At 53.1% G+C, this 10,878-nt stretch overlaps 1 protein-coding gene across 3 annotated transcripts in view; it reads right to left on the bottom strand.

Annotated features, from left to right (window-relative positions):
• Nucleotides 1-499: 499 nt before the first annotated feature.
• OTOP3 (otopetrin 3) overlaps nt 500-10,878 on the bottom strand; it is a 15,641-nt gene continuing 5,262 nt past the window's right edge. For 2 of the 3 annotated variants that reach the window (XM_017884893.1, XM_017884891.1), the window contains exons 2-7: nt 8,996-9,412; nt 8,768-8,904; nt 7,443-7,501; nt 7,064-7,182; nt 3,013-3,827; nt 500-1,228 (exon numbers count right to left, since the gene is read on the bottom strand). In XM_017884893.1, the coding sequence (XP_017740382.1) occupies nt 1,058-1,228; nt 3,013-3,827; nt 7,064-7,182; nt 7,443-7,501; nt 8,768-8,904; nt 8,996-9,392 (1,698 nt within the window). In that variant the 5' untranslated portion in view covers nt 9,393-9,412 and the 3' untranslated portion in view covers nt 500-1,057. Of the gene's footprint in view, nt 1,229-3,012; nt 3,828-7,063; nt 7,183-7,442; nt 7,502-8,767; nt 8,905-8,995; nt 9,413-9,557; nt 9,615-10,878 lie in introns of all 3 variants that reach the window. The other variant, XM_017884892.1, reaches the window with a different exon arrangement.

Here is a 10,878-nt window from a genome sequence, read left to right as displayed (position 1 = left end):
CTAGTGATTCACGTCAGTGGCAGGGGGCGGGGGGCATGAGGAGGAGGGCAGAGCCTCATCTGCAGGGCCAGGGCTGCCCTCTCTGGCCTCGCCCCAGGCAGAGCCCGCTGTTTGCACTGGGCTCAGGGAGATGGATGGCCTGCCACACCTACCCTTTCCCTTCCATTCCTGCCCCACCTGATGGCTCAGGAATCAGCCAGGGGCCACAGCCTGCATGGAGAGCCAGCTGAAGAATGTCACTGGGGGATCTGTTCTAGACAGAGGGTGTGCTGGGGAGGGGTGGGGGTGGAGAGACACGAGCCCCGACCTGTCTCTCCCACCTCCTCCCCTGGATCGGACCAAGGAAGAACTGGGTGACCCTCCTGGCCCAGGAGGACAGTCCCAGGAGCAGGACTGTCCCGGCCCCACAGCCCTACCCAAAAGGACCATTCCTTCCCACCATGCCCGAAGGAGCAGTTCTGTCCCTGGGAACAAATGCCACAAGCCTGAATGCAAAAAATCGATCAAACAAATAGGGTTTATGCCGCAGGAGAGAGCTGTTGAACCCTGCCTGGCACCTAATGAATGAGCTCATTAGGAGATAGATGTGTGGGGAAAGGAGCTGGCCTCCCAGCTCGGAGCTCTGAGCTCTGAGGATGTCCAGAGCCACACTAGGACCAGGTGCTCTTCTTGCAGCAGGGGGCAGACCCCTGAGGCCTGGCTGGAGAGGGGCGCCCCTCGCTAAGCTCCCCAGACTCGGTCATGTAGGTCTGACCCTCCCAGAAAGTAGCCGTGAAGGGGCCCCTGCCAGCCTCCTGGGGTGCACCGTTGGCTCGCTGATTGTGGTGGGAAAGCAGGGGGCAGGCATGTGCCCAGGCCTGGCCATGGGCATCAGAAGCTCAGTGTCCAGGCCCCCGCCCTTGGCCTCTGACTATAGGCCGTGTCCTCCCCTTCAGTGAGGCTCTGGGGGGCAGGAGGCCTTGGGAGCCTCAGGCTGGTCTCCGCACCTCAGAATGAGGCATCTGGGCTACCATCTTCCCTGCCTTGGCACGTCAAGGTTCTGACGGGGTGGGCAGCCTCAGGCCCCCAGGTAGACCTCCACAAGGCCTCCCACAGAGTGCATGCGGTAGAAGACCCCCAGAGGCAGGCCGAAGTTGACGATGGTGAACCATATCTGGTAGCCGTAGAAATCCTTTTCTAGCCCATTCTCAAACTCCGGGTGTATGCCAAATGCAGGCATCATCCACAGCTGGGGGAGAGGATGTGCTGAGTTAGGGAAGGGCTCTCCTGTGCCCTGAGGTGCTCAGTTGAGGGGAGGCAGCCCCCAAACCTGCAGCCCCTTCAGTGCCACCCCCACCTCCCACTCAATCTTCCTCTAACCCTTGGGCTTTCAGCATGAGGATCTTTCTCACTCTACTGCAGAAGGCCTTAGCCATCCCCAGCCATCTCCATGAGCTTGCCTGTGGCCAGCCTGAACTTCAGATGGGTCAGGAGACCCCAGGCTGCCGCCACGTGTGGGAAGAAGCAGGAATTCCCAGCGTGCCACCTGCTCTGTCAAGCTGGGCACCCCCACCCTGTACCCTGAGCTCGGGCTTCACTCCTCAGCTAGCTACTTATTATTTTTATTATTTATTTATTTATTTTTTTGAGACAAGGTCTCACTCTGTCACTCAGGCTGGAGTGCAGTGGCAGGATCACAGCTCAATGCAGCCTCAACCTCCCGGGCTCAAGTGATCCTCCCATCTCAGCCTCCCAAGTAGCTGGGACTACAGGCATGCACCATCATGCCTGGCTAATTTTTATTTTTATTATTATTATTTTTTAAGAGACAGAGTCTCACTCTGTCACCCAGGCTGGAGTGCAGTGGCACAGTCTTGGCTCACTGCAACCTCTGCCTCCTGGGTTCGAGTGATTCTCGTGCCTCAGCCTCCCGAGTAGCTGGAATTACAGGTGTGCACCACCATGCCTGGCTAATTTTTGTATTTTTAGTAGACATGAGGTTTTACCATGTTGCCCAGGCTGGTCTCCAACTCCTGGCCTCAAGTGATCCACCCACCTCAGCCTCCCAGAGTGCTGGGAGCCACCATGAGCCACTGTGAGCCACCGTGTCCAGTGAGCCACCGTGTCCAGACTAATTTTAAAATTTTTTTGTAGAGGCAGGGTCTCCCTGTGTTGTCCAGGTTGGTCTTAAACTCCTGGGCTCAGGGGATCCTCCTGCCTCGGCCTCCCAAAGTGCTGGCATTACAGGTGTGAACCACTGTGCCCCGTCATTTCTGCTAGTTATGACCCCCTACCCCCTCCTACCTTCCTGTCCAAATTCTACCCATTCCTCAAGGCTCATATCAAACCTTCATGAAGCCTTCCTTGGCTATGCAGACCCGCAGTTCCTTTGCTGAGCTCCTAATGCACTTTAGAGCCAATTTATTCTCTGCCTGGCCCAGAGGTTTCGTTTCTGGGGTATATTTTCAGTGCATTGAGTGCTTGGGGTCAAACAACCCTGAGTTGTCCCAGCCCTGCTACTTACAGGCTGTGGGTACTTGGGCAGGTCCAATAACCTAAGCCTTAGTTTCCTCCTCTGTGAAAAGGGACAGCAATAGTGTCTGTTGCATGGAGTTACTGTGATGATTCAATGAGGTATGGAGATATTGCATGGAAAGGTGTACCTGGGATATCCACCAGAAACTGAGCAACCGTTATCAACATCTTCCACTAGGAGTGTCTTAGAAAATCAGGTACTTCCTGATTTCTTCCTTTGACCGAATCCAGGGATGATGAATTCAGTGGTGTCCTCCCAACTAGGTGGGAAGTAACTGGAAGGTAGAAGTCTTACATATTTGTTTGCGAAGAGCACTTAGCCAAGTGCTTGGCACATTCATTCATGCCAGGCACCCTGTAGGGAACTGGGGGGACACTCTTAAGCACCATCAAGCTAGTTGGAAGAAGATGTGTCCTTGATCCATCCCTTCCTGAGTGAGGATTTCCGGGTCTGCCTGGCCGCCTCTATCCCCCAGACCCCTTAGCCCAGTCACTTACTGTGATATTGCAGAGGATGAGGAAGAGTGAGATCTCCTTGAGGGCCCGCCGCTTCCAGTTGAGGTGGCTGTAGGAGTGGATGTAGGCCAGTGAGGCCCGCTGCAGGCCCTGGCCCAGCTCTAGCAGGGAGCCTCTGCGGGGAGGCTCACCCTCCTGCTTTCTTGCCAGGCCCTCGGGAACTGCCTCCCAGAGTGGGCGCCGGTGCAGGCCCTCGATGATGAAGAGGTTCTGAGCGATGTGCTCCAGGATAAGCAGCAGCGAGTAGGCCAGGATGAGGCGGTTGAGCAGCTCATGCGGGCGCTTGGCCACAATGGCCACAATGGAGAAATAGGCGATGCCCATCTGGCCCAGTGCAGCACCCATCAGCAGCACCACATCCAGGCTGCGGGTAGGGTTCTTGACCGTGTCCAGCTCTCGCTCCTCCAGCCCGTGTATGGCTGTGCCCGCCAGGCATGCCAGGCTCATGGCAGGCAGCACAGCCACATAGAAGGCATAGTAGAGGGTGAAGTACTGGTAAGCAATGGCAGAGCCACTGGCCTCGATTTGGAAGAGCACAAAGACGCACACGCCTGCCAACAGCACCAGCAGGCCCAGCAGCAGTCCGAAGATGGCCCCATGCAGGTGGAAGGGCACAGTGCCAGGGTGGGCACCCATGTGGGGTGCCACGCGGCGGCCCACATTCTTCCACATGACAAACAGCACGGCGCAGCAGATGAGGCAGTACTCAGTGCTGAAGGGGTACAGCATCAGGAAGCCCCTTTGGAAAGCTTCACACGCGGTGGCATTGAGGCACAGACAGGTGTTGGTCTCATTGCCTGGTGCGGGGGGCAGGGTGGGAGGGCAGACATTCAGGCAGGCCCAGCTCTGAGGAGACTGGCTACACAGATCCCTCCCATTCCCTGGAATACACCAGAGCTGAAAGGGACCCAGTCGCTCGTTTTGTGGATGTGGAAACTGAGGAGATCAGAAATCCCACAGAATGGTCATTCTTTTTCAGAGGACTTGAGATGCCAAGCTTATGTAAAGCATTAAAAACATGATGCCAGCCAGGCGCAGTGGCTCATGCATGTAATCCCAGCCCTTTGAGAGACCAAGGCGGGAAGACTGCTTGAGCTCAGGAGTTCAAGATCAACTGGAGTAACATGGTGAGACCTCGTCTCTACTAAAAATAAAAAACATGGCCAGGTGTGGTGGCTCACGCCTGTAATCCCAACAGTTTGGCAGGCTGAGGCAGGTGGATCACCTGAGGTCAGGAGTTCAAGACCAGCCTGGGCAACATGGTGAAACCCTGTCTCTACTAAAAATACAAAAATTAACTGGGCATGGTGGCACATGCCTGTAATCCCAGCTACTTGGGAGGCTGAGGCGGAAGAATGGCTTGAGCCCAGAAAGCGGAGGTTGCAGTCAGCCAAGAATGTGCCACTGCACTCCAGCCTGGGCGACAGAGCGAAACTCCATCTCAAAAACAAACAAACAAAAAACCAAAAACAAACAAAAATTAGCTGGGTGGCACACGCCTGTAATACCAGCTATATGGGAGGCTGAGGTGGGAGGATCACTTGAGCCTGGGAGGTGGAGGCTGCAGTGAGCCGTGTTCCCATGACTGCATTCCAGTCTGGGTGACAGAGTGAGACCGTGTCTCAAATAAACCAAAAACCGAAACCCCCAAAACCCTCACGTGATGTCTCTGGTGCCAAAGGTCACCTCCACAGATGACTTCCTGGGCTCAAGGGAAAACCCGTGGCTGTGACAGCTGAACCCAGCGATCGGCCTTAGCAGCACTCAGTGTCTGGCCATCAGTCATTAGTACCTTGGCATCGCTGTCCTTCAAAGCACACAGCATCACCTGGAAGAAGCTGGGGCCAAAAATATCTAACCTGAATCTAATCAAGATTTTGTCCATACTTCCCATTCCAAGGAAAGGTAAGGGCGAGGGATGTAAGTTAAACACTGCCAGGAGGAAGAGACCTGACAAGTCTCAAGGTCAGTGGGAAAATACCAATTTAGATTTAACCAAATGCATTGCGTGTTTGAACAAAATGTCTGTAAAAGACATTTCTCGGTGGCTCACGCCTGTAATCCCGGCACTTTGGGAGGCCAAGGCGGGCGGATCATGAGGTCAGGAGATCGAGACCATCCTGGCTAACACAGTGAAATCCCGTCTCTACTAAAAATACAAAAAATGAGCCGGGCGTGGTGGCGGACGCCTGTAGTCCCAGCTACTTGGGAGGCTGAGGCAGGAGAATGGCGTGAACCTGGGAGGCGGAGCTTGCAGTGAGCTGAGATCGCGCCACTGCACTCCAGCCTGAGTGACAGAGCGAGACTCCGTCTCAAACAAAACAAAACAAAACAAACAAAACAAGAAACACCCCCCCCCAAAAAAAACAAACAAAAGACATTTCTGGGGTTAACTGGAGAAAGTGGGATATAGATTGATTCAGAGGACAGAACGAAGTTGAAGGATTTTGTTAACAACCGTAACAGCATTGTGGTCATGTGGGGGAATACATCTGTTTTTAAAGAGATGCACACTGGGCCCGACATGATGGCTCATGCCTATAATCCCAGCACTTCAAGAGGCTGAGGGGGGAGGATCACTTGAGCCCAGTAGTTTGAGACAAGTCTGGGCTCAGAATTTTTTTGTGGGACCCCATCTCTACAAAAATTTTAAAAATGAGCTGGGCATGCTGGCATGTGCCTGTGGTCCCAGCTACTCAGGAAGCTGAGGTGGGAGGATAGCTTGAGCCCAGAAGTTTGAAACTGTAGTGAGCTATGATTGCACCACTGCACTCCAGCCTGGGTGACAGAGTGAGACCCTGTCTCAAAAAAAAAAAAAAAAAGATGCATACTGAACTATTTTGAGATATAATGTTATGATTTCTGTAATTTAAGTACTTTAGCAAAAAGTAAAAATAAATAAATATGGCCAAATGTTAATAATTATTATGCCTAGGTGATGGGTATGTCTTGTTCTTCTACTCATTTGTAATGCTTGAATTATTTTATTTTGTTTTACTTTATTATTTTATTTTATGACAGTTTCAGTCTTGTCACCCAGGCTGGAGTGCAATGGCGCGATCTCAGCTCACTGCAACCTCCGCCTTCCGGGTTCAAGTGATTCTCATGCCTCAGTAGTTGGGTAGATTCTCCCAAGTAGCGGGGATTACAGGCACCCACCACCAGGCCTGGCTAATTTTTGTATTTTTAGTAGAGACAGGGTTTCACCATGTTGGCCAGGCTGGTTTCAAACTCCTGACATCAGGTGATCTGCCTGCCTCGGCCTCCCAAAGTGCTGGGATTATAGGCGTGAGCCACCGCGCCCAGCCTTGAATTATTTTATAATATCAAAATCCATGATGTCACTTGGCAAAAATTCTCTCTTTGCACTGCTTTTCTGAGAAATGCAAGCAGAGTATATAGAATGCCCACAGTTCACAGGCGTGTCGTGACTGATGCAGCGGGTATGTGAATGTGTGGATGTGCTGGGAGGGCTGGGCTGCAGGGCGTGATGGTGATGCCGCCTGGGGTGGGGTGGGGCATGTACATACAGGTGTGGCTCAATCCCACAGAGCAGTGTTCCCATGTCGGGTACGGGATGCAGCCTCTAAGATAGGAGGTGAGGCATATGGGACAATCTTGGGAGTATTTTTCTGCCCAGAAATCTTCTGTCCCACCTGGTTGATAAAGCCAGGCACCTAAAATTGTATTAGGAAGACATTCCTTTCAGCCCTGGAGGCTGTTGAGTTGCTTGCAAGTAAAATGCAAATACCATGGGTGGGGTGCATACCTGAAGGACTTAGTGGCTAGCTCAGCCTGGATCAGTGGCTAGCTTGCTGACGCCTGGAGTGGGGTGCAGGGCGTCAGCACCTGATGGGGTGGGATGGGGACCACTGGCAAACTTCAGTTTTCTGTTAATTCCTAATCTGGCCTCTAGAGTTTACTCCCAACTCTATAGACTTACTGAGCCTCACCTGTTTTAGGGAGTGTAGCGTGTGTGTGTGTGTGTGTGTGTGTGTTTCAGGGCAAGGAAGACCTGGTCTCCTTTCCATACCTGTGTATTTTTCCATGAGGATGCCAAGCTCAGCTTCGATCTCTCGGTGCAAGGAGTCATTGGTAACGGCCAGAACCCACAGCAGCAGGTTCGTGGCCAGGGTCAGCATCAGGCCACATCTGGGGGAAGTGCCACACTCTTCTCACACACCGTGGCTGGCTCCCCAGGCGCCAAACCTTCACCATCCGCTGTTGCTGGGCAACCACTCACTCCCAACCACTCACTCCCTAGTGTCACGCTGGCACTAGGACACAAGAGGCAGCCCTGGGGCCACCTAGGACACATCCCAGACTAACCTATAGCCCCAGGGCCACCCTGACCAGGGAAGTGGTGAGGAGGACAGAGAGGCCAGAGGGTTTGGGAGGGAGAGAAGTCTTACCTAGTGAAGTTGGTCTGGACCTGAACACAGTCTTTGCAGTGTTTCCAGAGCACCCAGGTCTGAAAGAGACAGGGCTTTGAGCCCAGGGACTGGTGGAGGTGGTGGGACCACAGTGTGAGTTCCTGGGGCGCATGCGTGTATTTACAGTGAAAGACACAAGGAGAAAGACTGGGTCGGAATCTTGGCTCTACTGCTTCTTGCTGTGTAGTATTGAGTCAGTGGCAAACCATCTCTGAGCCTTAGTTGCCTCAACTGTGAAAAGGGACCAAAACACCCACCCTTTGCGGAAATGCCTTCTTGTTGGGGAAATAAGACAGTGGGAACAAAACACCCAACACAATGCCTGGCGACAAGAGAAACCTAAGAGGAAGTTGGAGATTGTATTCTTTTTTTTTTTTTTTTTTTGAGACAGAGTCTCACTCTGTCGCCCAGGCTGGAGCGCAGTGGCACAATCTTGGCTCACTGCAACCTCTCTGCCTCCTGGGTTCAAGCGATTCTCGTGCCTCAGCCTCCCAAGTAGCTGGGACTACAGGCATGTGCTGCACCCGGCTAATTTTTATATTTTTAGTAGAGACAGGGTTTCACCATGTTGACCAGGCTGGTCTCAGACTCCTGACCTCAGGTGATCCACCTGCCTCGGCCTCCCAAAGTGCTGGGATTACAGGCATGAGCCAACACGACCGACCGAGATTGTATTCTTTTTGTTTTGTTCTGTTTTTTGAGACGGAGTCTCGCTTTGTCACCCAGGCTGGAGTGCAGTGGCCCAATCTCAGCTCACTGCAAGCTCCGCCTCCCGGGTTTACGCCATTCTCCTGCCTCAGCCTGCCGAGTAGCTAGGACTACAGGCACCTGCCACCTGGCCCAGCTACTTTTTTGTATTTTTTTTTTTTTTTTAAGTAGAGACGAGGTTTCACCGTGTTAGCCAGGATGGTCTCGATCTCCTGACCTCATGATCTGCCCATCTCAGCCTCCTAAAACGCTGGGATTACAGGCTTGAGCCACCGCGCCCAGCCCTGAGATTGTATTCTTAAGAGGAGGTTTGTGCATCTAGGGAGTGTTTATTCAGGGATACGCCTACATACACATAGGCAGCTGGACTTCTAAGTGTCTACATTTAGTGCCACGGTGTGTGTGTTGATGCAGGAACCCATGGTATGTGTGGACATGGACACTTGTGTGACGGGCGTGGTGTGTGTGCAAAGATCCTGGGGCATTAGGTATTTGCCTATGTGGCTGCTCCTAGGCACAGGTAGTGGGAGGTGTGTGCACACCATGGGTAGATAGTATATGTCCCCGGTGGTGTGGGGACGGGAGAAGCCTGTCACCTGGATGCCGATGAAGACCATCTCGATGACAGGGAAGACAAGCTCCAGCTGTGACTTGCAGCGGATGTGGCTCACATCATAGCCCACTCGGAAGATGTTGAGGCAGAAGGTGCAGGTGCCGAAGAGCACTAGGGAACCTGGCCGGACGTGCGGGTGGGCGTTGGCACCTGCCCGGAACCAGCTCTCCCTTCCCACTCCTGCCCAGCACCCCAGCACCCTGACACTCACCCCGCACCCAGAGGGGCCCCGCGTGGGGATCTTGGTAGAGCACGGCGTGTGGTCGGCGGGTGGTGCTTGCCACGTAGTAGAGAAGCCAGAGCAGGGAGAGGACCTTCAGCGTGGCCAGCAGGATCCACACGTCGCCCAGAGTGACGGCCACTTTGTTGAAGATCATGCTGCAGATGAAGGCCCCGCCCAGGAACACCACGTTCAGGGCCAGGAACCCCGAGAAGAGTTGCCCGGCCTTCTGGGCCTGCCGGTCCCGCCGCAGCAGCAGGGAGAAATGCCGCACCAGCCAGGACTTCTGCCGGAGCCGGTCGGTGGCCGCTCTCTCCTCGGCCTCCATATCCACTCGGTTCTCCTTATGTGGGGCTGCTTCAGCCTCCTGTGCTTCTGAAGAAGGCATGGCTGTAGCCTCAGCAGGGGCTGGAGATGGAGAAAGGGTCCTGGGTTAACTGCCAGGCTGTCCTGGGTTGAAGTCCACCCCGCCCCTAACCGCTGTGTGACCCAGGGTCAGCTATGCGGCCTCTCTGGTTGGGACATTGGAACTAATAGCAGCTGCCCCACCTACCTTACAGGACCTGAGGAGGTTCAAACAGACCAGGAGACCCTATGGAAGCCCCTTGTGCTGCACATAAACATGGAGAATTAGTTTGACTGGCGTGAGGATCACATCCTCCCTCTCCACCCCACTTCCTGACTTGTGCCTGATCCTAAAGTGAGTGTTGATCCTAAAGTGAGCCTCTGCCTAGTGCCTGGTCAGTTTCCAGGGCTGTGATTTTTTGCCATCAAAAGGCAGCAGTGTCCTTCCGCCTTCTGGGAGGAATTTCACCTCGGACACCAGGGAGGGCAAGTTCGTGGCCTCTCTTATTCTGACCCTGATTGGTTGGGAAATGATTGACTAAAATGTTTTGCAGAGAAGCATCCTGAGGCTGTGTCTGGGCTTGGTAGGAAAGAATGGTGTGATCTGAAACAATACTGTATTACGGGAATGTACAAGAACCTATACAATTACTTTTTTTTTTTTTTCTGAGACGGAGTCACGCTCTGTCACCCAGGCTGGAGTCCAGTGGCGCTATCTCAGCTCACTGCAAGCTCTGCCTCCCGGCAGATCATGAGGTCAGGAGATCGAGACCATCCTGGCTAACATGGTGAAACCCCGTCTCTACTAAAAATACAAAAAAATTAGCCAGGCGTGGTGGCGGGCACCTGTAGTCCCAGCTACTCGGGAGGCTGAGGCAGGAGAATACAATTACTTTTAAGATGTCTAGACCAGCAGTTCCCTCCCCAGCTTTTTTGGCACCAGGGACCAGTTTCGTGGAAGACAATTTTTCCATGGATGGAAGGTGGAGGGATGGTTTTGGGATGAAACTGTTATACTTCAGATCATTGGGTATTAGATTCTCATAAGGAGTGGGCAACCCTTTGATCCCTCGCATGCACAGTTCACGATGGGGTCTGTGCTGCTGTGAGAATCTATTGCCACTGCTGATCTGACAGGAGGCGGAGCTCAGGGTGTCATGCTCCCTCCCCATCACTTACCTCCTGCTGTGTGGCCTGGTTCCTAACAGACCATGGACCGGTACTGGTCCGCAGCCTGGGGACTGGGGACTCCTGGTCTAGATGATACCCATCGATTTCACAGTAGGAGTTTCTTCTGGGATGAGGGTACTGGGATTGGGAGTAGCAGACTTTTTGGATTTACTGTTCTAGTTTTTTTTTTTTTTTTTTAATTAGCACAGTACTTATGTAATTAAAAGTAATTTTAGGTTGGGCATGGTGGCTGATGCCTGTAATCTCAGCACTTTGGGAGGCTCAGGTGGGAGGATTATTTGAACCCAGGCATTCAAGACCAGCCTGGCCAACACAGGAAGACACCGTCTCTACAAAAA

This window comes from Rhinopithecus bieti, unplaced genomic scaffold, assembly GCF_001698545.2.
Source record: "Rhinopithecus bieti isolate Rb0 unplaced genomic scaffold, ASM169854v2 scaffold_13400, whole genome shotgun sequence".
Classification (NCBI taxonomy): domain Eukaryota; kingdom Metazoa; phylum Chordata; class Mammalia; order Primates; family Cercopithecidae; genus Rhinopithecus; species Rhinopithecus bieti.
Note: the sequence above shows the minus strand (reverse complement) of the source record. Positions and strands in the feature narration are given on the sequence as shown.